The sequence below is a fragment of the Carcharodon carcharias genome, chromosome 3 (genome assembly GCF_017639515.1).
Source record: "Carcharodon carcharias isolate sCarCar2 chromosome 3, sCarCar2.pri, whole genome shotgun sequence".
NCBI lineage: Eukaryota > Metazoa > Chordata > Chondrichthyes > Lamniformes > Lamnidae > Carcharodon > Carcharodon carcharias.
In genome coordinates this window covers 214,281,717-214,308,111 of record NC_054469.1, presented here as the reverse complement: position 1 = coordinate 214,308,111, position 26,395 = coordinate 214,281,717, and the positions used below count along the sequence as shown (strand labels likewise).

At 44.4% G+C, this 26,395-nt stretch overlaps 1 protein-coding gene across 3 annotated transcripts in view; it reads right to left on the bottom strand.

Annotated features, from left to right (window-relative positions):
• Window positions 1-26,395, bottom strand: part of glb1 (galactosidase, beta 1) — a 163,091-nt gene that overhangs the window by 51,978 nt on the left and 84,718 nt on the right. For all 3 annotated transcript variants that reach the window (XM_041183434.1, XM_041183431.1, XM_041183432.1), the window contains one exon: window positions 15,555-15,791. In XM_041183434.1, the coding sequence (XP_041039368.1) occupies window positions 15,555-15,791 (237 nt within the window). The remainder of the gene's footprint in view (window positions 1-15,554; window positions 15,792-26,395) is intronic.

Sequence of the window (26,395 nt, the reverse complement as noted above, 5' to 3'; positions counted from 1 at the left end):
GAGCATCTGAAGCATTCATAGTGGGGTGGGGGAGGGGTGGGGGGGTGTGGGGGAGGGGTCCTGGAATTGGCAAATCAGTGAGGAAGGACCATGATGGGTAGAAAGTTTGCGTGGAGTCTTTCCCCGCCCCCATCACCCCCAGCCCCCCTCACCAGCACGCCTACTCCTCCTGAATCAGAAGCATCGCTATTAAAAGCTGTGGCTAGCTGCTCCCATTTCCATTCAGCTGTCGGCTTATCTAAGGCTGGCCAGCATTAAATTTAAATCAGCCCCACCAAGATGAACTGTGGAGGCCTGATTTAAGTACTATAATCTAGAGAGCTGGATACCAACACACCAGCCGATCCTCTGCTCTAAGACTGGCAATAGAAAGGTTTCAATTGCTTTCCCCGATTTTATATTTTTCAACTCCCCTCAGACTCTTTCCCACCTGTCATGGTTGGTGTACGAGTTAGTATTAACTCCAAGAAGTCTGCAGTAAGGTATTGCTTTGCAGACAATTCTCATATTGTTTGGCTGCTTTACCCAATTCTTAAAAACCAGGACGTTCCCCTGGAACTAGCTGTGTACTGTCTGAACCAGAAAAGGAAATAAATGAGTCAGTTGTACTGACTGCGACCTTTTGAAAAGACTTTCTAGCTACATAATCTGACAAGTATCTGGACTGGACAAACTTATTCACAGTATCTTTGGGTAATGGGAGAAACTCAAATACAAGGCCTCACACTCCATTCTTACACACCTCTGGTGCTACCGGTCAATGATTTCAACTTTAACACAAATACAGCACGGTGCTTAATAAACAACTACTTATATTTATATAGTGCCTTCAACATAGTAAAATGCCCCAATCCACTTCACAGCTGTGTTACCCAACAAAATTTGACATTGGAGCATGTTTTATTTTACTCATTCGTGGGATGTGGGCATTGCTGGCTAGGCCAGCATTTATTGCCCATCCCTAATTTCCCTTGTTCGGAGGGCATTTAAGAGTCAACTGTATTGCTGTGGGACTGGAGTCACATGTAGGCCAGACCAAGTAAGTACAGCAGATTTCCTTCCCTAAAGGGTATTAGTGAACCAGTTGGGCTTTTATGACTGCCGTTTTAATTCCAGAGTTTTACTGAATTCAAATTTCACCATCTGCCGTGGAAGGATTTGAACCTGGGTCCTCAAGAACATTATGCGGGGTCTCTAGAATACTAGACCAATGATAATGCCACTATGCCACTGCACGCCCCCCCACCCCCCCATGTTAAAGGAGGAAAGAGAGGTATAGAGGGAGGGGTGTTTAGGGAGGGAATTGCAGAGCTTGAGGCTTAGGCAGTTAGGCACTGGCTGTGGAAGAGTAATTGTAAATTTGAGAATGCTCAAGAGGTCACAGTTGGAGGAGTGGTTGGGGGAGGTGAGGTGTAGTGGTATTGTCCCTGGCTGGTAACCCAGAGGCCCAGGCTAGTGCTCTGAATGCTTCGAACTTGGTGGAATTTGAATTCAATAAAAATCTGGAATTAAAAGTCTGATGATGATCACGAAACCATTGTCAATTGTCGTAAAAACCCATCTGGTTCACTAATGTCCTTTACGGAAGGAAATCTGCTCCCCTTACCTGGTCTGGCCAACATTTGACTCCATGCTCACAGCAATGAACAAGGGCAATTAGGGATGGGTAATGCTGGCCTAGCCAAAGATGCCCACATTTCATGAACAAAGAAAAACAAATATCTGAGGGATATAGAGCTGGAACAAATTTCAGAGATATGGTGGAGCAAGGCCTTGGAGGGATTTGAAACAAGGATGAGAATTTTAAAATCAAGGTGTTGCTTAACCAGGAGCCAATGTAGGTTAGCATGCACAGGGGTGGGGTGAACATGGTTTGTTGTGAGTTAGGATGGGCAGCAGAGTTTTGGATGACCTCAAGGTCGCAAAGGATAGATGTGAGAGACTGGCCAAGAGTGCGTTAGAACAGTCAAGTCTAGAAGCAAGAAAGGCATGGATACAAGGTTGTGGACAGTCTTCAGCCTCAAACAGCTGCCTGAGAAAGGAGTGCAGTCAATAGTTAAGGCACGGACCTCACGGCAGGGACTGAAGACAATGGTGCAGAGATAACTCTTCCATTGGCTGTGTTGCACCTGAGGGTACTCGAGGAGAAAGATCTCTCCCATTTTTTCCTCTTTCAAAAAGACAAATTACGATCCAGTAACCAGACCATCTTCCTCACTGAATTGCACTGGCTGTTCCCTACCCCGATCTGGTAAAAATCAATCTTTCTCCCATATTTCTTTTATCTGAACCTTAAAAATTATTGGTGACTCAACCCACATCAGTATATGTGTAGGATGTGCTTGATTGGGAAAACCCCATGGCGGTAAACGTCTTGATGAATCGCCCCATGTTCTGTGAAGGAGTTCCCCCCCAGCCAACACTTTGCTCTTATGTTTTCAGCTCAAGTATTGCTATCTATGTTAGTGTTCTTTTCATTGTTGATTGGGAATTCAAATCAACTGATCTTCCGTGGCGCAAACTACTGCCTCACATATTGCTCATGCTTGTGGATCTGATGTTCCTCTCCTTGTGTTGGTCAGCTGCAAAGCATCTCAAATCCACTGTGATTGACTTGACCTGAACTTGACAGTATTTGTGTGTGTGCGTGTGTGTGTGTGTGTGTGTGTGTGTGTGTATGTGAGTGTTTGAGTATTTACTATAGCTCCCCAGTGTGTCCTTGTGAGAGGCAGAAATTCAACTACTATTGCAGGCCTAAAGGCTGCAGGACATGGCTGGTAACTTTAGGCCTACCTAGTTTTGTTGCATGACTACCTTAGACCCTGAAAATAGAGGGGCAGGCGGTGGTCTGGGAGGAGACAACAGGTTGATTTTCACACAGGAACAGGTTTTTTAGGGTTCTGCTGGACGTTACCATATCTCTCAGAAACGTTTGCAAACACCAGGAACCTAATCACACAGGTCGCTTCCGAACCAAGGATTTCCCAGCATGGCACAATGTCCACTTACTCCACTCAAAGCCAATAGCCAGGGGCGAAGTCAGGATTGGGGACCCTAGAGCCAGAAATTCCTGGTTCTTAGGCTCAGTACTGGCTCATCATGGAGCTGGAAGCTGGAATGACCAGACCTCCCTGTAAGCCCCAATAGTGAGGAAAGGTCCAGGATGAGGACGTTTCCTGTGCCCTCAAAGATTGGATTTTTTTTTAAAACAAGTCAGATGCATGGAGGGCGGGGCAAAGTGCAGTTCAGTGTCAGCACTGGAAATGTGTCACGGCCGTCCGGGCTGGGGGTGGGGAGGGGTATCTGCCAGCCCAAACAATTGAGGTGCCCTACCCCTGCTCCCTTCAATCTCTAGTAGTATCAGCACCGGAGGGCACAATGCTGATATAACCTTCAGCGTTCACAGACTGTGCAGCCTTGGAGAGGACCAGGAAGCCTGGCTCAAAGACCAGTTCCACGTTTTATATGGAGTTTGAACCAATGAGCAAGAAGCACTAATTCACAACAGAAGTGCAACTCAGCCAGTATCATTACAATAAGTGGTTTTCTAAATGTATAGAATCTTGGAATTTAACTGCACAGAATGAGGGGGTACCTGTGCCAGTTCTGAAAGAAATAATTATGACACCACTTTCCATATCCTCTTCCTCTAATTCTTTTGGTGTTGATTTTACCTCATACTCTTCTGTTCCCAATCCTGAGCCCAATGGAAACATATTTTATCTATTTTCCTTATAAAAACACTTCATAATTTTGAACACTTTTATTGGATCCCCTCTCTTTGTGCTATTGAGAAGGCCCTAGTTTCTTTAGTCTCTCTTTACAACTCAAGCCTCTGACCTTCAAATATAATTTCACAGAATTGTTCCACCTACAGCTAAGAAGGTCAAGGGGAGATATAATAGAGGTGTTCAAAATTATAAGGTGCTCTGATAGCACAGACAGGGAGAAATTGTGCCCATTGACAGGAGGGTTGGTAACCAGAGGACCAGAATTAAGATAAAATTATGAATGAGTGTTTTTTCTTCTAAGCAGTTTCACATGTGCCATTAGGACTATAGGGTCCATTGGTTCCATACATAGTTTAAACTGGGGGAATGGGCATAGAAAGGCCATGAGTTGTCATGGAGGGTATGAGAAGCCATGGGGGTGGGTGGGGGCATGTGTTGTCATGAATTGGCAAAGGGGCTATTAGTAGGGGCCATGGGTGTGGGTGGGGCTATCAGTTGGCAAGGGGACATGGGTAAGACCTTTTCACCTTACATTTCAAAAAGTTCTCAAATCCAGAAGATGGTTCATGACTCTCCTGAGGGACCGTGAGCCACAAGTCATACAGTAGCTGGCCCGGCTCCATGAAAATTGAAGGGAGCTGGGAGATGCCAACACCAGAAATGGAACCAGCTAGGTCGGGAGTGCAGGATGCGTCTCGGAATCAGATCCTGCCCGCCATTTTCAAATGGTTCTGGGAGTGCTTCTAACTCCGCAAAAATCTCACCCAAAGTCTCCAACTATCTCCTCCCACCTCCAAAGGAGCAAGTGTTTCAGTTTCGATGCAAGCAAGGGAGATCAGTGGGATGGAACCTTCTGGTTGCTGTTTGTAGACAGTGACCAGAAAGGTGTGGAGGATGGCAGCCATTAACAATGGCTGGGTGTGTTTGCATCCTCCATCACAGGTCTATTTTCCTTAGCCAATTTTGGGCATGCACACCCATTCCACATCTCATTCCAGTTCAGGAATTCCTGCTTCCAAGCAATGCTGCTGGCCTGAACCCAGAAATATGGGTGGATTCAGGCACAGGAGGAGAGAGAAAGAGAAAAATCAAGTTGTTTATTGTAGCTGAAACCCCTAATTTCCAATGCAATTGGAACCATGCACTCTTCCAGCTAAATTCTTAATGGCTATCACCATAATTCAAGCAACAAATAAACTTACATAAACATTGAACATTAACTTCCCTGCACGAACCTTTGCTTGACTTGCAATAAGCAGCGCAAATCACCGCATAGAACCATAGAAAAGTTACAGCACAGAAGGAGGCCATTCGGTCCATCTTGTCCATGCCAGCCCGAGGACACCCAGGTGCCCTTTCTAGTCCCACCTTCCGGCACCCGGCCCATAGCCCTGCAACTTACAGCACTTAAGGTGCAGATCCAGGTACTTTTTAAAAGAGTTTAGAGTTTCTGCCTCTACCACCAACTTGGGCAGCGAATTCCAGACACCCACTACCCTCTGCGTAAAAAAGTTCTTCCTCATGTCCCCCTTACACCTTCTGCCACTTATCTTGAACCACTGTATTATCTTTGTAGAATTCTCAGTAAACGCAGTAAACATAAGCTGTTCCAGAACAATGAGCTGTATTAAGTAGGTGACCAGCCCACATGTCACATAACAAAGTGGAGGGTTACACAGGACGGCAACATAACATTACAGATTATTAGGTGTTTCTGAACATGATTAACTCAGGAAGTCTGCAATATGTCTGCAACACCATTTTGAAAATGATTTCCACTGACTTAAGTGGGTTTTGCATATGTTAAAGAAAGAGAAAATCTTGTAAATATGCACAAGATGTAACTAGACAAGACGATGTAAGGGATGGTTTGTCTACTGGATACAAAAATTTATAATTCTGTATTTATACAGACTGTGAGAAATTGTAAACCATGGTGATATTTATGTATTGTTCTATCATTGAGCGCCCACGTTCTGTTCCTCAATTGTTGGTATGCAACCAAAGCAAGTCAAAACACATGCAAACTACAGGAATTGTAGTTTGGCCAGCTAGCTGACTACCTATTTGATAACTGATCAGTAATATCAAGAATAAAAGTTAGTAGACACTACCTCACACCAAGAATGTCATTTTATGATATTAGTCTGCTTTGTGATGTTACTGACTAAGAGCTGAATTATGGAAATAGAAGGTGTTACCTTGTAGGCATGTGTGAAAACCAAATATTCTGAGGTGGTAAGATGGTGTCAGATTCAGTTCCAAGTATTTGAAAAACATAATAAGCGCTTTTTTTAATGAAATGATCTTTTTTTTCATGCTGTCTCACACACAGAGGAAAAACCAAGGGTATTTTTTCAGAAACCAGCAGCAGAGGGTCACGAGTTTAACTGAATGAAGGTGGGGAAGCCTGGCCAATGTGCTAGGTTTATTGAAGCAATTGAAAAGAGGCAAGAAGTACAATTGTTGGAGTTTATAGCTCAGGAGGACAAGAGGGATTGTGGCGCAGGAGGTAGTGTTCCTACCTCTGAGCCAGGAGCTCTGGGTTCAACTCCCACTCTGGAGCATGATGGCCAAGGAAGATGTGATCATAATGTGACCAAATGTGTTGAGTATCAACTTGCAAATCCTTTTAATATAGCCTATGGCAGGCAATAAGAGTGGGAAAGTCTCCTGATCTGCCAGACCCTGCAGAAGGCAATGGCAAACCACTGCAAGGTGCTTGCCAAGCAAAATTATGGAAGTCCATGGTTGCTAATGCCCTTTTCCAGCATGGCACCTGAAGAGATAGCATAGGAGGTGGCATTGGGCCCATCGCATCTTTGCTGGCATTTTTGCTAGAGCATTTCTACTATAATCCTAATGCTCCACATGCTCTCTATAGCTCTGCATCTTCCTCTCACTCAAATATTTATCCATTTCTCCCTTGAAAGTTCAATGGTTTCTACCTCACACGCATTCTCCAACAACACTGTACATAACTTATTTTTTACTAACCTGTTTCCTCACTCTCAGTGACAATTTTAAATTGAATAGCCCTTGATAGTGGCTCCCCACCACAGGGAAATGGTCTTACTTTATTCACAATATCAAAGTCCTTCATAATGTTAACATCCTCCATTAAATCTCTGCTCTCGTGGCAAATAGTTCTGGCACATGACAGTACACACCTGGTTCATCTGCTATTCATCTGTCAGCTGTATCTGTCTCACATCTGAATCAGGAGGTTGTGGGTTCAAATCCCATTCCAGAGACTTGAGCAGAAAGCCGAGGCTGATACTTCAGTGTAGTGCTGAGAGAATGCTGCCTTGTTGGAGGTGCTGACTTTCGAATGAGATGTAAAACCAAGGCCTTATATCTTACCTATCTGGTAGAAGATGCATTGAACAAATACGAAGAAGAGCAGGGCAGTATTTGTCCCTCAACCAACACCACTGAATGAATACAGATGTTCCTTATGGGAAGCAGTGTGTGAGGAGCTGTAGTCAAGGTAGCTGTGGGAGTCGGTAGACTTGTACTACCAATATTCATTACAAGCTTACCGACTCCCACAGCTACCTTGACTACAGCTCCTCACACCCTGCTTCCTGTAAGGACTCCATCCCATTCTCTCAGTTCCTTCGCCTCCGTCGCATCTGTTCTAATGATGCCACTTTCCAAAATAGTTCTTCTGACTTGTCCTCCTTCTTCCTTAATCGAGGTTTCCACCAATGGCAGTTGACAGGGCCCTCAACCGTGTCCGGTCCATCTCCCAGCCATCCGCCCTCACACCTTCCTCTCCCTCCCAGAACCATGATAGGGTCCCCCTTGTCCTCACTTATCATCCCACCAGCCTCTGCATTCAAAGGATTATCCTCCGCCATTTCCGTCAACTCCAGCATGATGCCACCACCAAACACATCTTCCCTTCATCCCAACTGTCGGCATTCCATAGGGACCGTTCCCTCTGGTCCACTCCTCCATCACCCCCTACACCTCAACCCCCTCCCACAGCACCTTCCCATGCAACCGCAGAAAGTGCAACACCTGCCCCTTTACTTCCCCCCTCCTCACTGTCCAAGCACGCCTTTCAAGTGAAGCAGCACTTTCCTCAATTTAGTCTACTGCATTCACTGCTCCCAATGCGGTTTCCTCTACATTGCAGAGGCCAAATACAGACTGGGTGACCGCTTTGCAGAACACCTTCGGTCTGTCCGCAAGCATGACCCAGACCTCCCTGTCGCTTGCCATTTCAACACACCATCCTGCTCTCAAGCTCACATGTCCATCCTTGGCCTGCTGCAATGTTCCAGTGAAGCTCAACGCAAACTGGAGGAACAGCACCCTCATCTTCCGACTAGGCACTTTACAGCCTTCTGGACTTAACATTGAGTTCAACAACTTCAAATCATGAACTCTCTCCTCCATCCCCACCCCATTTCTGATCCCTCCTTTTCCAATAATTTATATAGTTTTTCAATATATTTTTCTTTTCCCACCTATTTCGATTATTATTTTTAAATTTATTTCCATCCATTGTTTTATCTCCATCTTTTAGCCTATTTCAATCCCTTCCCCCACCCCACTCCCACTAGGGATATCTGTACCTTGCTCGTTCTGCTTTCTACCCTTAATGTCACCATTAGCACATCCTTTAGATAATATCACCACCGTCAACACCTCTTTGTCCTTTTGTCAATGACATCTTTCGCAATCTCTTCTTTGCCTCCACCTATCACTGGCCCTCTATCCAGCTCCACCTGTCCCACTCCCCTCAAACAGCTTATATTTCACCTCATTTCTATTTCTCTTTAGTTCTGATGAAGAGTCATACGGACTCGAAACGTTAACTGTATTCCTCTCCACAGATGCTGTCAGACCTGCTGAGTTTTTCCAGCTATTTTTGTTTTTGTTTTGGACCAACTGCATTCTGGACACTGTGGAATAGTTCGCATGAAAGAGATTGAAAGAAGCTATTTTTGGGTTCCTGGTCTGGACCAAGACATAGAAGCCAAGGCCAGATCTTGTTCTTTATGTCAGAGTGTGAGAAATGTGCCTCAGTTGGCCCCCCTCCATCCATGGGATTGACTGAAAAACCCTTGACAGTGCGTCCATGTTGATTTCGCTGGTCCATTTGAAGGATGTTCATGGTCATTGTGGTTGCTCATTCCAAATGGCCAGAAGTTTCCGTGATATCTTCTACTGTCGCTGAGAGTACAATTCAAAGGCTAAGAGAAATATTCAGTCGTTACGGGACCAGGACAACTCATGACCGACAATGGACCTCAGTTTGTCTTGCAAGAGTTTAAGAAATTTTTGAGAAGTAACGGAATTCATCACACCACCTCAGCACCATACCATCCATCCACCAATGCATTAGCTGAGAGATTTGTTCAAACTATGAAACACACTTTAAGTTTGGCATGAGGATGTTCCTCCATTCAAAAACGCCTGGACGCATTTCTGCTGACTTACTGAAACACACCACATGCTACGATTAAAGCATCTCCAGCATTCCTACTAATGGCATGGCAATTGCACACTTGCTTTGATCTGCTGAAACCAACAAAAACATAACAAGTTGTATAAGATCAATAGCACAACCAAGTGGAGAGAAGGGCACAAGGATCAAATCCAAGAATTTTCTGTTCTGGTCAAGAAGTTCTAGCTCTTAACTATGCTACTGGAGCTAAATGGGTTCCTGCTACTGTGATTGCTCAAACAGGACCTGTTACGTGTACAGTCCAAACTGCAAATGTTCTCAGCTGGTGAAGACATGTTGACCAACTGACCAAAGCACCATCTAAGGATACACCTCTTATGGAAGAGCCATCTCCAAGTTAAGGAATGCAGACTCCAGCCTCACCTCCTAACCTAGCTCAACTGAAGTTGAGGTCACCCCCCTACACCTGCATTGGACACAGCTTCAGATTCTACTGCAGGTCTTAGGTTGCCATCAGTCTCCGATGAGCATTGCTCTAATAAAGTGCTGGAAGTCCGCCATAAACCACACTGGGAGAGGAGACCTCCTGAGCGTCTGAATTTATAAAGTCAGAGACTTGAAATGGGTTCAGCGGACATACTGGCAGCCTACCCCCTTTCCCTAGTCCAGAAAATATTTTGTTAATTGACAGTTGCAATAAGGGGGGAGGAATATGTTGTGTTGAATATCTTATTTAGCTTGCTGTGCTTTGCAACCAGTGCATTATGGGATTTCAGAACCCATGTTTTTTTGTTAGTTCTGTGATTGCAGTAGAATAAATGAGAGCTGCAATGTTCAATCACCTCCACGAGTATTGATTAGTCTTTAAAAATTATCGCCTGTACCAATATTAAAACATAACAGAAACCACATGTCATCGTGGTGAATTCCTGCCCACAGCTGGTGTCACCATTTGAATTGATTGACAGCTAGAGCTTCCCACTTGTTGTGATTGATGTTGGAGGCTTTTGTCTCTTTTGGCAGCAACATCTTTGAATCGCAGCTTTGGACGCCCATCTCCCACCCCCACAACTCCCCCAGGGCTGTAACCGTTTCCATTTTCCGTGCTGATTTCCTGTCTCTTTAATATTGTAGTTGGACTAACAGTTGCTGAAAAAGTATCTTAAAATAAAGCATTGCTCTAAAAATATTTCCCTGACATTATAGATCTCATTATAATAGTGTGATAAGAACATAAGAAATAGGAGGAGGCCATTCAGCCTTTCAAGCCCACTCCACCATTCAATAAGATCAGGGCCGAGCTTCTACTTCAACACCGTTTTCCTGCATTATCCCCGTATCTCTTGATGTTTTTAATATGTAGAAATCTATCAATCTCAGTCTAGAACATACTCAACGACTGAGCCACCACAGCTCTCTCGGGCAGAGAGTTCCAAAGATTCACCACCCTCTGAGTGAAGAAATTCCTCCTCATCTCAGTTCTAAATGGCCTGGCCCATATTCGGAGACTGTGTCCCCTGGTTCTAGAGAGCATAAGTAATAAAGAGAAATGGAAAAAAAGAATGACCACATTCAATGAGACTTAATTGTCATTGGATAGTTCCGCATTGTGTGTAACTTGGTCGTCATCTGACTTGGGTGTCTTTGCTCTCATCTCTGAGTGCGAGGAAACTTTGGGGTAGATGCTCTTCTTAGGAGACTACAAAAAGGAAACTCAGACTAGAGGATTGCATATACATATGAGAGCGTGTCCAAAATTCCTCCCTGCTGTCAGCCCAGTCAATGCTCAATGCCCTGGTGGAATAGAGAAAAATTGGCTCATTAGCTAGCACTGTGTTAGGCACTTAAGTGTCAGTGCTCCCTGCTTTGAGTCACAGTTCATGGATGCAAGCCCCACATTCTATGACCTGAGCGCAGAATCTAGACAAACAATTGGCATCGTGGGGGCTAAACTTTGCAACGTTGAAAGCGAGGCCCTTGCCTACCTGCTCAGGGTGAAGTATAAAATAAAAACTGGCACTATTCGAATAACAGCTCGATATGCTGAGTACAATCACCAAAAATAGACAAGCTGGTCATTCATTACCTTGTCATTTGTGGAAACTTAGCGTAAAAATCAGCCGCTACATTTATTCACAACAAAACTACAGTTTAAAAAAATAATTAATTGGGCTTCACATGATTTGGGACATTAAGGCGCTTTATAAATGTGAGTAACTTGCCTATGCTAAAATGAAAATTCAAGAAAACACACATTTGATGAAAAATAACTAAAATGGCTTCTGAATTCCTGTAAGTCTAAAGATGAGTTATGGATTTCAAAGTTTCCCGTCTACAGCCCCACTGTCGATCAGTGCAGAAAAAAAAATAGTTAACCTGCATGGAATGCAATACAAAACCTCAACACAACCAAAGCGGAATACAGCATCAACTTTCCCAAACACAGCAGAACTTTTAAAAAGCCGCACGTCTTATCAACTAAATCAACATATAAACCTGGTATCTGTCTCAACACCTTGAAGGGACAACAGTGATAAAATCTGTAAGTTTGCACTCTATTGTAAAAAGTGTTTCAAACTGAACCTTTTCACATTTTCCTCTTCCAGTCATTAAACCTGATGCTTTGAGTCAGAACTTTCTATTCATTGTATTTACTGTCAATAGGAATTTCACTGGCACACCGACTATCCAATCTTAGCCAAAAAGAAGCCCGGTGAACCTACAATGTCGAAAAGGGGAAAATTAATTGCTACTTCATATGTTACAGCTAACTGTTAAACATTAGAAATGATTACGTTTGATAGGCAGGAAACGGAGAGCGCATAATCAATGCAGAAAGGCAACACACCACCGTCGTTGAACAAATGTGGATTGAAAAACTCAGATAACATGCCCGAAACAATATTTTGCAATACTTCACAGAATCGAGGCTGTTTGGCAAGGCGCTTCAGATGCTCACCCTGTTGCTCACAGCATATCTTCACTGGCATGCATTAAGCACCCTTGCGACATTGGAGGTGAAGCTAGCTCATGTACCATCGTAAAAGATCCATACACCCTGTGCAACACCTTGTAGGAACTACACAATCAGAGAGGTCCTCCACTAACTCAAAGGCATTAAGTACAAAAGCAAAATACACAGGTGCTGGAAATCTGAAATAAAAATATCTGATGCAAGATACAGGCCTGAAACGATAACTCTTTCTCTCTCCACAGGTGCTGCCAGAGCTGCTGAGCGTTTGCAGCATTTTTGGTTTTTATTTTCTAACCTCAAAGACATCTGTTGCCGTCTGAGATGCTTTAATCTTGGGTCAGAAATGAAACATGGACAATTCCATTCGGATCCCAGTGAACATTTTAATTAACATAAACGTAGTGGTACTATCACCGCCTGGAAACAGGCTACCGTGTACAACAACTTTTATGTTAAACAGCAGACAAGATAAATCTGCAAAACAATTGAGGCCTGTGAGAAATAGAGGAGTGATTGATTTTTTTTAAGATTAGGGCATTGATGGCCATCATTCTCCAATTTCATATCACAATGAACCATTTCATGAAAAAAGAGATATGTCTGAGCTGTTCGTCTTGCACTCATCAGGACACCTCGCAAGGATACCATTCTCCATGGCAATGCTGCTTGCCAAACAATCAGCACTCTCTTCACATACATTATAAATTGTTGTTTCCCCCCTATATTGGCAACACCTGCCCTTTCACCTCCTCCTTCCCTGCCGTCCAGGTGACATATTGCTTTATTTTTACTACTTTCTATTTAGTATTCTGTACTGGCTGCTCACCATATGGTTTCCTGCACACTAGAGAGAACAAATGTCAATTGGGTGAACACTTTTCAGAACATTTCCTCTTGGTCTGCAAGCCACAGCTTCCATTGCCTTTCATTTTAATTCTTCACTCCACTCTCACTCTACACCGTTCCTATGAAGCTAAAAGAAGCTTGTGGCACAGCACCACATCCTTCAATTAGGTACTTTACAGCCCTCTGGACTTAACATTGAGCTCGACGATCTCGGAACAAAACCTCTGCCTCCATTATTTTGGTTAGCTGCTGTTGATAAGAATTCGGCTTTTCTCCATTTACAGCTCCTCCAGGCCTGGTTTCTGTCTCCTTACTTATCCCGTTACCATCTCTTCTTGCCCTGCACCACCATCCCTTTGTCATTCAATATCTCCTGCCTTCCACCCTATTACAGGCCTTCCCTTTTGCTCTTAACTTCCCCTCCCCCCCCCCTTTCCCTCTCTCTGTACTTTCTTAAAGCCTGTTGCATCTTTAAACTTTTCCAGTCCTAACAGAGGTGCACCAACCTGAAACATCTGGCGGGATTTTCCGATCCTGCCCGCTGCGGGACCGGAAATTCCTGCCCGATTTCAACAGGGGGCCTTTTGCTAGACTGTCAAATTTTCCATCCCTCCTGCGAGGGTTCCCAGGGTGGGCAGGACCAGAAAATCCCGCCCACCAGCTCTGCTTCCCCCTCTGTAGGTGTTGCTGCTTATTTCCAGCGTTTTCGGTTTTTATTCCATTGGTCCCTGTTGCTTGTCCAGCTGTCTGTCCACGCTGCCCCATTTTCATGGTGGGGAATTGAAAAAGGATTTTAAAATTGAGGCCTTGCCAGACCAGGAGCCAGAGTGGCAGAGGGGTGATGGGTGAACGAGGCTCGGGAGCAGTTTTGGATGAGCTCCAGTTTTGGGTGGGGTGGACGATGGGAGGCTGGTCGGGAGGGCATTTGGAATAGCCCTGCATTTGATGGGGGGGGGTGGGGGGTGGTTTATGCCCTCTCCAGTGGCTGGGCCTTTTCCTCTGTAAAAGTGATGAATGCACTCCCACTAAACACCAAAGGAATAAAGACGTATGGGAACAGACCAACCACATGGGGTTAGGACAATCGCTGATGTCAACCATAAACTGGGGCATTTAGGCTGTTGACCTGTTTCCAGATCGTAATTTCTATGGAGTGGCCTCAAAAGGTCCTACAGTATAAAAAGTTGATGGCGTGAATCTTCTGGCTGGCGTGTGGGGGTGGGGGGGGCGGGGCTCCACTCACCAATGCGTGAAATGGCACGCGGTAACCTCGGGTGTGCGTCCTGACATCACCGCGCGCCATTCCGATCTTCAGCTCGGCCAGCACGCACCAGAGTCGGCTGCGCGCCCGCCGAACTGTCAAAGGCCCGTTAGGGCCGTTAAATAGCAATTAAAACAATTAACAGGGCTGCCCGTCCAACTTTAAGGTCGGGGGCGGGGGGGGGTGGTGGCGGGGAGCGTGCAGGCGAAGATCCCGCATTTATCATGGAACCTCATTCACGGGAGGGATGAGGTTTCATGAAGGTTTTTCAACTGTAATAAAAAATTTTAATAAAACTCATAGACATATCCCAGCTCGTGCGACACCGTCCCGTGAGGGGACATGTCCGAATAATTTTTAAAAATCTTTTATTCACTTTCTCACAATGAAATTAAACGCCCTGAAGAAGCTCCGTGCCTCAGGCTGATTTCTGCGCTCTTTCGCGAGCAGGCCCCAACTCAGCCTCCTCCTCCCCACCCCCCCCCCCGCCACCGCCCCTGCCCGCACCGGGAGCGCTCAGCGCTTCTGGGTGCGTGCCACACTGAGCGGGCCTTAATTGGCCCGCCCACGTAAAATGGCGGCACGCAGCCAATCTGTGGGCGGTGATCGGCTGCGCGTCTGCCCGTGCCCACTCCCGCTCAGCTCCCTACCCCCCCCCCCCCCACCCCCCCCCACCCCCCACCACCCCCCACCCCGACAGGGAGAAAATTCTCCCCAATGTGTAGCAATGATGGAGGTGGGGTCAGCAGTGGCACAGAGGTAATGTCACTAGACTAAGTAGCCCAGCAGCCCAGGCCAATGCAGCTGGTGGAAGTTAAATTCAATGAAGAATTCTGGAATTGAAAGCTAGTCTCAGTAATGGTGACTCGGATTGTCGTAAAAATCCATCTGGTTCGCTAACCTTTCTACCTGGTCTGACTTACATGTGACTCCAGGTCCAGAGCAATGCGGCTGACTCTTAACTGCCCTCTAAAATGGCCTAGCAAGCCCAAGGGCAATTAAGGATGGGCAACAAATGCTGACCTTGCCAGTGACGCCCACGTCCCATGAAAATACATATTTTAAAAAATCTAAAGATCAGCCTTCAGCTGGTAAGACAGGCACTTGACCAATCCAATGACAGACTAATTGGGCTGAATTCTGGCATTCGTCTAGTTTAAGTGGACTGAAAATAACTGGATAGATGAACAGATGGAACCAATGGTGCAATGCCTGTAAAGTGTTGTATTATATTCTATTCAAGTATTAGTTCATTACTGAATACAGCTTACTCCATTGCTCATTGCTATTATTGAGATGTAATTCAAATCTTGCACCTACCTTGGACCATCCAGGAAATTTAAGGTATGTGTCTTGAGGCAGGTCAGGAATACCGTTTGGAATCTTAAAGGCACCTAAATAAAAGGACGGCACATTAACCTCAGCTGGTGGAGTCAGCCTCTGGCCCTTCTGGAGTTTGGTTAAGTAGCCTCTTGCCACAGCTTCATCAATGTTCAATGAGTAGATGGTCCAGCCAGTCAGAATATTCGAAGCCAAGGTTAGATTAGTTACCAGTCCCTGTGAAGGAAATTTAAAAAAAAGATTTTGGGTAATTTGTCAGCAATGGCGGCTGATGGAACCTTGCCCTGTCATCCACTAACCAATGTAATTTCCTCAGATACCCAAATACTCAACAATAGGACAGGGCCTTGTACTGAGAACAGAGTCAGGAATGGAGATACTAAGCCTGAGTGATTACCATTTGCCTTTGTAGCATCAGCTCATAAATAGGACCCATGTCTACTCTCAATAGATTTGGGCATTACCAGGGGCACCCTGGGCCAAATTCTTGGAGAAGCCTATGAACATCTGCCCTCTCTACCAAGCCACTAAAATGTCACAGCTAAGTAATGGGGGCAGGTGGGAGAATCACTGCTGCATGGAGTTAAATTTCAAAACTTTTAATCAGTATACGAACTAGGAGCAGGAGTTGGCTGTTCAGCCCTTTGATCCTGCTCCACCATTCAATAAGGTCACGGCTGATCTGATTGTGGCCTCGAGTCCACATTCCCACCTACCTCTGATAACCTTTCACTCCCTTGTTAGTCAAGAGCCTACCGAGCTCAGCCTTAAAAATATTCAATGACCCTCCCTCCACTGCTCCATGGGGGAAGAGAGTTCCGAAGACTCACGACCCTCTGAGAGAAAAAATTCTCCAAATCTCCATCTTAAGTGGGAGACCTCTTATTTTTAAACTGTGGCCCATAGTTCTAGTCTCTCCCACAAGCGAAAACATCCTTTCAGCATCCACCCTGTCAAGTCCCCTCAGGATCTTATATGTTTCAATAAGATCACCTCTCATTCTGCTAAACTGTACTGGATGCAGGCCCAGCCTGTTCAGCCTTTCCTCATAACATAACCACCCCAACCCCCAAAATCTCAGGTATCAGCCAAGTGAACCTTCTCTGAACTGCTTCTAACATACTTATACTCTTACTTAAATAAGGAGGCCAAAATTGTACACGGTATTCCAGATGTGGGGCAGAGATTGACGCGCATTGATGTCGGCCAAGTGTACCAATGTCAACGCGCAGTCAAGCCATCAGTCAGTGGGCACATACTGGAGCCAGCAGCATACCCGACGACAATGAAAAGGCCTGTTAAGGCCATTAAATAATCAATTAACCTAAATTTTTCGCTGCCCATCCAACCTAATGGTTGACAGGCAGGCGAAAAGGTCAAGCGGCCTTTGCGTTTTTTTGGAAACCTGATCCATGGGTGGGATGAGGTTTCCAAAAGCAAATAATAATATGAAAGTTTTAACATTTAATTAATAACATGTCCCTGCTCATGTGATAATCACATGAGGGGACATGTTTTATTACATTTTTATTTTCTTCATTTTTTTCTTTTTAAAAATCGCTTCATCTCCCTGAGGTAGGCCTTAATTGGCCCGCCAGTGTGAAATAGTATTCCGGTGCCAATCGCGGGCGGCGGTCAGATTCCCAGCCACCCCCACTGAGCGCGCCACCAAGGACAAAATTCTGCCTGTGATCTCACCAACTTCTTGTACAACTGTAGCAAAACATCCCTATTTTTATTTTCCATTCCCCTTGCAATAAACAACAACATTCTATTTGCCTTCCTAGTCACTTGCTGCACCTGCATACTAACTTTTCCTGATTCATGTACCAGGATGCCCAGGTCCCTCTGTACTTCAGAGTTCTGTAATCTCTCTCTTTCTAAATAAGATGCTTTTCTATTCTTCCTGCCAAAGTGGACGATTTCACATTTTCCCATATCATATTCCATCTGCCGAGTTTTATTTTAGCTGATATACACATACGAACTAGGAGCAGGGGTAGGCCATTTGGCCCCTCTGATATGAACTAGGAGTAGGCCATTCGGCCCCTCTGATGCAACATGTGCCCCAAATTACAGCCTCTTTCTCTGCCCACTCGTGCAGTTTCTGGGCTGAACCTCTGTCAAATGATTTAATACTACACACAATCTAATTGGACCCACTACTGCTATAAAACAAAAATAGTTTGTCTAGTTAGCAGTTCTTAAGGATATGTGAAGAATTCATTATCAGTGTACAATTCCGTGAAATATATTATCAAAAGCTTAATTGTTACTGTAAAACCCTTATTTAGCAACATTTTTGCCCCAAAATGGCAAGAGCCATTGTCCTGCCAGTTACAGCTGGATCATACCTAGCAGTGTCCTTTAGCACTGAAGCAACTGGACCACTGGGAGGTGACCTGGTGGGTCCCAGTCCCTCCACAGATGCCCGGCAATGCATACAGGCCAGAACCCCAAGTCTCTTAGGTAGAGGGTGGGATCCTGGCTCCCTCTGGGAAAGACAATTTCACACCCCTTCAACCCAACTTGTAAGAGTTCTGGTAATAAGACACTTTGGGAAGAAGAGGATTGGAAAATTGCATATGTCACTCCGCTGTTTAAGAAAGGCATCAGAGGGAAACCTGAGAATTATAGGCCAGCTAGCCTAAAATCTACTGTCAGGAATTTACCAGTATCTAATAAAAGGCTGAGTGGCTGAACACCTTATACATTTTCAGCTATCAGGGAGAGCCAGGAAAGAACTGTAAAACCTGATCAAATTTTTTGAAGTGATCATTTCAACTATGGACAGGGGGATATCTATGGATGTTATTTATATGGACTTCCTGAAGGTATTTGATAAAGTTTCTCATCAGAGGCTGTTAATTGACATTGAAAATCATGAAATTGAAGGCACATTATTGACCTAATCAGGAAACTGGTTGAGTGGGAGGAGACAGAGAGTCGGGATAAAAGGACTGGAACTCTAATTGGTAGGAACAGAAACGGGAAATGCTGGAAAAACTCAGCAGGTCTGTCGTCATCTGTGGAGAGAGAAACAGAGTTGATGTTTCAACTCCATATGACCCTTCTTCATCTGATCTGAAGAAGGGTCACACGGACTTGAAATGTCAACTTGGTTTCTCTCCCCACAGGTGACGACAGAGTTGCTGAGTTTTTCCAGCATTTTGTTTCAGGTTTCCGGCATTCATAGTATTTTACTTTTATCTAATCGGGTAGGGTGTGACTGGTGGTGACCCGCAAGCATCTGTCTTTGTATCTCAGCTATTCTCTGCTTTTATTGACGACATTGATGGTGGAATAGCAAACCACATATGCAAATTTGCTGATAGCACAAAGATAGGAAAGCATTGTAGGCAAAATAGGCAGAAAGATAAAATTTCTAAGAGCTAGCAATAGATTAAGTGAATGGGCAAGACAGGGAAATGGATTTCAATGCCGACAAATGCAAGATCGCCCAGTTTGGAGATAAAAAGAATAACACAGGGTATTTTCTAAATGGTGAGAAGCTAGAAACAGTGGAGGTCCAAAGACACTTAAGGGTCCAAGTACAGAGATCATTAAGATCTCATGAACAGGCACAGAAAAAAGGCTAATGGAATGCTGGCCTCTTTATTTAGCAAATGAGAATAGAAGGGATTAGAAGTGAAGCTTCAGCTATACAAAGTCCTGATTAGACGAAACCTGGGGTCAGGATTTTCCCCTCGTCCGGGGCGGGGGGGGCGGTGGGGGGAGAGTTCAATGGGAGCGGGTGGGAGCGGTCGAGGCCGGACCGCGATATCAAGCTGGTGGGCCAATTAAGGAGTGCTGCACTGTGCTGGACACTGCCTGTGGGGGTGGGGGGGAGGGCGAGTGTGCAACTTTGAGCATGCACACGGGTGCACTCGGTGGAAAAGCTCCCTGAGGCACCTCTGCCTCCGGGAGATGAAGAATTTAAGAATTAAAAATAAACAATTTTAAATTGTTAAAAAAACATGTCCCCTCATGTGACTCTGTCACTTGAGTAGGGACATGCTCTTAATTAAATGTTAAGGTTTATTTTTTATTTTTAATTGCTGTCGGAAACCTCATCCCGCCCGTGGATGAGGTTTCCTAAAAAAGTGAAAAGGCCGCTTGGCCTTTCCGCCTTCCCAGCTAACTGTAAGGTTGGGCTAGCAGCGAAAAATAACATTTAATTTTAATTAAATCTTTAATGGCCCGAATAGGCCCTGCTGACTCCTGTGCAGGCCCACCGACCGAAATACCGCAAGAGTGCGCGATGATACCGGGACGTTTGCCTGACATCATTGCGTGTCATTTTACGCTTGAGCGGGTCAGGTGCACGCCCGCCCACTCAGTGAAAAACCATGCCCCTGGAGTGCTGTGAGCAGCTGTGCTTACCATACCTTAGGAAGGGCAGCATAGATTTACCAAAATATTACTTGGACTCCAGGGGTTAAATTACAAGGGCAGATTATGCAAACCAGGATTACATTCCCTTGAATTTAGAAGATTCAGGGATAATGTGATCCAAGATTTTAAAGTGTTAAGAGGAACGGCTTGGGTCGATAGGGAGAAATTATTTCCATTAGTTGGGGAAGTCTAGGACCAGGGGGCATCGAGTAAAAGTTGGTGTCAGATTTTTCAGGAGCAAAATTAGGAAACATTTCTACACACAAAGGCTGGTAGAAGTTTGGAACTCTGTTCCACAAATAGCAATTCATGCTAGATCAACTGTTAATTTTAAATATGAAATTGATAGATTTTTGTTCATCAATGATATTAAGGTATATGGGACAAAGGCAGGCATGATGGAGTTAGGTCTCAGGTCAGTCACGATCTCACTGAATGGCAGAGAAAGCTCGGAGGGCTAAATGGCTACTCCTGTTCACATGTAAAGTATTTGTCTTTTGGGATTCCAGGCTGCTTCTCTGGCCTGTACTGGTCACGCCCACTTGCACCCTTCTTGGGAGTGGCCAACCTCATCTCACTAGGCATGAGGTTGGCCAACCTTATGTCAGATTTTACTGAGGTGGGGGGCATAACAGGAACTGTCAGATTAGGGAGAACTGTCTCTAAACCACAGGGTTTGGGGAGCGGGGAGGGCATTCCTGAGGCAGGCGGGGGCTTCATCCTCAAAACTCTCAGGAAAGGTCAGGATAGCTGGGTTTTCTAACATACATTAAGAGAAAGAGGCTGTCTATAGGTAATATAGTCCCTTTAAAAACAGGCATGATAGTGGAGATCCCAGGGATCTGGAGAGATAGTAAAGGAGAGCAATGGGATACCAAGAAAGTGCGAATAGCTGCAAAAGGGAACACAAGAAAAAATTTGCAGGTGATATGTCATGAAGAGATTAATGTCTATAATGTTATTGGAAATTGTTTTTAAATTGGACTTGTAGTAGAGTCTATGTCTGTGTGTGTGCGTCTATGCGTGGTTTAGTTGGATTAAAGCCAGTTAGTCTGGGTGCTTTGATGTATAGTAATTTGAGATGTTAATTAGATAAATATAAGGATAGAAGGTAAAGAGTACATTTGCATTTGTTGAATAAACCGTTCAAAAGAATGGGTAAAATGTTGCACCTAACTAGGAGGCACCAAGTAACGTTTTTATATTACTAAAAAAATTGATGGAAAGAAAGAATTATTGTTAGGAGAGGTGAAATTTAAAAAACCTGGTAATACAATGGAAAATTTACAGTCAAAGGGAAAGCTGGGTATAAACCGAAAGGAGTTTGTGTGTGTGAGTCAGAGGCATTTAACACCTAACCAGCCTGTAAGTCTACAACTGTGTCTGCAAAGGAATCAAATTGCAAAGAACCTCATTTTGAACTTGTAAGATCTAATGTGCTTTGCCCGGTGTCTGTTTAAAGTCTAGGGGCACAATTTTGCCCTTGGCGTGCGGGCTCAACGGGGGTGGACAGAGGCGGGCGGGAAGCTGACCACCAACCGTGATCAGGCCCGGGAGGCAATTTCACGCTGACGGTCCAATTAAGGCCCGCCTAGAGTGAAACGTGAGTGGCAGTGCTGAGAGCTGCCTGTGCGGGGGGGGCAGGGAAGAAATGTGCACCGGGCGAGCGTGACCTTCGCACATGCACACGACTGCAAGCTACATAATCTCCCTGAGCAGAGAGTTACCACAGGGGGATGAACTGATTTCAGATAAAAAAATTAAAGATTTTATAAATGTTATGAGCAGAGACATGTTTTTAATTCAAGTGTAAAATTTTAATGTGATTTCTATTTGCTTTAGGAAGCCTCATCCCGCCCGTGGATGAGGTTTTCTAAAAAAAAAATGTAAAGGCCGCTTTGCCTTTTCACCTGCCTGCCAACCGTTAATTTGAATTTAATTAACTTTTTAATGGCCTTAATAGGCCTTTTATTTGCTGCTGGGCATGCTGCTGATTACGACATACACCCGCCGAACGAAATATTGCGGGACTATGCGATGACATCAGAACACTTGCTTCGGTGAAGATTTACCTGGGAGTGATTATTCTGGGGATTTGTTTAAAAGTTATTATGCTAGTCATTTGTAGACATGCATAAGTGTTTAATTAGTTGTTAAATTAATAAATGTTTTATTTAGTTTTATATAAAAGCCTCTTGAGGCTCGGTTGTCTTATTCCTGAATTCAGAGCTGCATCTCAAACATAACAATTGAAAATAAAGGTTACGACAGTTGTTCAAGTTTCCCTCTGGGATTTAAACAACTCAGCCTTTACCAACTGCTGTGTCATAAAAGGATATCAAGGACAACACTATTTTTTTTTAATGTGTATACAAAAGAGAAAGAGGGTACTTTAGCATAATATGAGTCCTTAAAAAGACAGATTCAGGTAGTGCTCTAATTGAAAATTGCACACTTGCTAAATTATAACTTTGTATTGGTCTTCACAGTAGAGAATGAGGATAAAGTGCCAGAGGTACAAGGACAATTGAAGAGGAACTTACTCAGCTTTAATTGTAGAAAATAATCAGATTGAAGATTGTCAGATCTGCGGGTTTCCACCCCAGGATATTGAAAATAAGGTGAGGAAACTGTTTTAGTGCTTTAGTCATGGTCTTTCAAAAAACTCTTGATTCAGGGATTGTCCCCTTGGATTGGAAAATGACCAGGGTCACTTTGTTGTTTAAGAAGGATGGGAGAGGGAGAGAGACACCAGGATATAGATTTCAGATGAAACAAAAATTGACCACATGGTTGAAAGCGAGGAGGATCATGGTAGTCTGCAGCAATGGACTGGTCAGTTGGGCAGAAAAGTGGCAAATGGGATTCAACCCAGAGAAGCTGTGAGGTGATGCATTTTGGGAAGTCAAACAAGGCAAAGCGCTCAGCGCTGCCGCTCACATTTCACGCGAGGCAGGCCTTAATTCACCCGCCAGTGTGAAATTGCCTTCCGGGCCTGATCACGGGCGGCGGTCAGCTTCCTGACTGCTCCTGCCAAGCCCCCACACCAAGGGCAAAATTCTGTGCATAGACTTTAAACAGACACCAGCAAAGCACATTTGACGTTATGAATTCATATTGAGGTTCCTTGCAATTTGGTTCCTTTGCAGACAGTTGTAGGCTTGCAGGCTGGTTAAATGTTAAATGCCTCTGACTCACACACACAAACTCCTCTCAGTTTATACCTAGCTTTCCCTTTGAATGTAAATTTTCCATTGTATTACTAGGTTTTTAAATTTCACCTCTCCTAATAATAATTCTTTCATAATAAATGGGAGGATATTGAGAGGCTTAGAGCAAGTGAGGGACCTTGGAGTGAATGTCCACAAATCCCTGAAGGTAGCAGAATAGGTCGATAAGGTGGTTAAGAAGGGAGATGGAATCCTTTTATTAGCCAGGACATAGAATATAAGAGCAGGGAGGTTATGCTGAAATGATATAAAACATTAGTTAGGCCACAACTTGAGTATTGTGTGCATTTCTACTCACCTCATTACAGAAAGGATGTAATTGCATTAGAGGGAAGATTTATGAGGATGTTGCCAGGCGTGAAAAATTGGATAGTCTGGGGTTTTTTCCTCCTTGGTACAGAGTGTTAAGTGGTTTTCCCAGGGACCTGTATAGGGGCTTCAACTTTTCCCTATGTTTATCAAGGTTTAGATAAAGGAGTATAGAGCATCATACATGAGGTTGCTGATGGCACTAAGTTAGGTGGCACAATAAGTAATGGGCCTTTGAAAGTTTAAGCAACAGTGTCAAAAGGAAAAGGTACATTCAGATATCAGGTGAAGTAGGTCACAGAAGGTGTGCCATAGTTCCCAGTGAATTAACACAACTGTGGCCCGTTTGTTTGACCGACAGACTGAATATGGGGTTTCAATAGCTGAATGTGGTTTTCCTTCTATGTACACAATTGCAGAAAACCTATGGAAAATTCTCCCTTGTGCACTCATCAGGACTTACATTAGAGCAATCTGTTAGGCCATTCTGGGTGGCTCCCCTTGCAATAAATGATAACATTCTATTAGCTTTCCTAATTACTTGCTCTATCTGCATACTAGCCTTTTGCGATTCATGCACTAGGACATCCAGATCCCTCTGTGCCTCAAAGCTCAGCAATCTCTCACCAGCCAGAAACTAAGCTCCAGCACAAGATGTGGGCATTGCTAGCAAAGCCAGTATTTATTGCCCTTGAGAAGGCAGTGGTGAGCCGCCTTCTAGAGCCGCTGTAGTCTAGAGCTCTCGGTAGCAGGTTTGATGCAACTGAGCGTCTTCCTGGGCTATTTCAGAGGGCACATTATGTGGGTCAGGAGTCACACACAGGCCAGACTGGGTATGGCCAGAAGATTTCAAATCAATTGAACTTCTAACTCCTGTCCTTCCATCATTACCCAGCATACAGTCAGCGCAAGCGGGCATACCTGGCTGAAGGTGAGGGGTATGGCCCTAGTCCAGCTGGCATTTCTGGCCTGTAAGATGTGGGGGAGGACCCTAGATATGCCCCCCACTGCCAAAGGTCACATCACCGACTCAATGAGCTTCAATAGGTCTGTACATGAGCTTGTACATCCCAGCACCTACACACAATTGTGCTCCCCATTTATTTTTGGCCAATATATATCTGTCAGTGCCTACACAAGTATACGCCTGTAATCCTTACACAGGAGCAATATGTTCATAAAGGCAACTCGCCAAGGCTCCTTCATAGCACATCCCAAATCCCACCATGGCAGATGGTGAAATGTGAATCCAATAAAAATCCACATGACCCAGACCTCCCTGTCACTTGCCATTTCAACACTCCACCCTGATCTCATGCCCACATGTCCGTCCTTGGCCTGCTGCATTGTTCCACTGAAGCTCAACACAAACTGGAGGAACAGCACCTCATCTTCCGACTAGATACTTTACAGCCTTCCGGACTGAATAATGAGTTCAACAATTTTAGATCATGAACTCTCTCCTCCATCCCCACTCCCTTTCCGATCCCCCTTTTTCCAATAGTTTATATAGATTTTTCTTTTCCCACTTATTTCCATCCATTGTTTTATCTCTACCTTTTAGCCTACCCCCACTAGAGCTATCTGTACCTTGCTCGTCCTGTTTTCTACCCTTAATGTCCCCATTAGCACTTTTCTTAACTAATATCACCACCGTCAACACCTCTTTGTCCTTTTGTCTGTGACATCTTTTGGTTATCTCCACCTATCACTGGCCCTCTATCCAGCTCTACGTGTCCCACCCACCCCCCTTAAACCAGCTTATATTTTACCTCTTTTCTATTTTTCCTTAGTTCTGATGAAGAGTCGTTCAAACTTGAAACGTTAACTGTGTTCCTCTCTGCAAATGCTGTCAGACCTGCTGAGTTTTTCCAGGTATTTTTGTTTTTGTTCTAGATTTCCAGCATCAGCAGTATTTTGCTTTTATCACAATTAAACCATTGCTGATTGTTGTAAAAACCCATCTGGTTCACTACCTTTCTTTAGGGAAGGAAATCTGCTGTCCTTACCTGGTCTGGCCTACATGAGACTCCAGACCCACAGCAGTGTGGTTGACTCTTAACTGTCCTCTGAACAAGGTCAATTAGAGACAGCATTAAATACTGGCCTAGCCAGTGAGACCCACATCCCATGAATGAATGAAAAAAAATTCCTGCCTACCCCTGATAACCTTTCACCCCCATGTTAATCAATATTCTATCTAGCTCTGCCTTAAAAATATTCAAAGACTCGTTTCCACCACCTTTTGTGGAAGGGAGTTCCAAAGACTCACGACCCTTAGAGAAAAAAATTCTCATCTCTGTCTTAAATTGGCGAGCCCTTATTTTTAAACAGTGACCCTTAGTTCTAGATTCTCCCACAAGAGGAAACATCATCTCCACACCTACCATGTCAAGGCCCCTCAGGATTTAACATGTTTTGATTAAGCTGCCTGTCCAGCCTTTCCTCATAAGACAGCCTGCCCATTCCAGGGATTAGTCTAATAAACCTTCTCTGAACTGCTTCTAATGCATTTACATCTTTCCTAAAATAAGGAGACCAATACTGTACACAGTACTCCAGATATGGTCTCACCAATGCCCTGTACAACTGAAAGTGACAGCCTTAGGTCCGTTCATGAGTTTGCGCGGTATGCAGCGTGAAATGACCTGATCAGGGTAGCCATTATCCTGCAGGATGCCTTTGATGTGCCTTATTTCAGCATCAAGCTTGCATGGTGAGCAAATGGCTCAGGCCCTATTTACGAGGTTGCCGATAAGACAAATTTTATAGGGTGTGGAACTGTTAAGAAACCCAGAGCGTATATTGACCAGTGAAGGTAGACTGCCAGGGGGTTCTCCACCACGGTTCTGGAAACATGAATTGGCCAATTCCTACTTTTGTTCA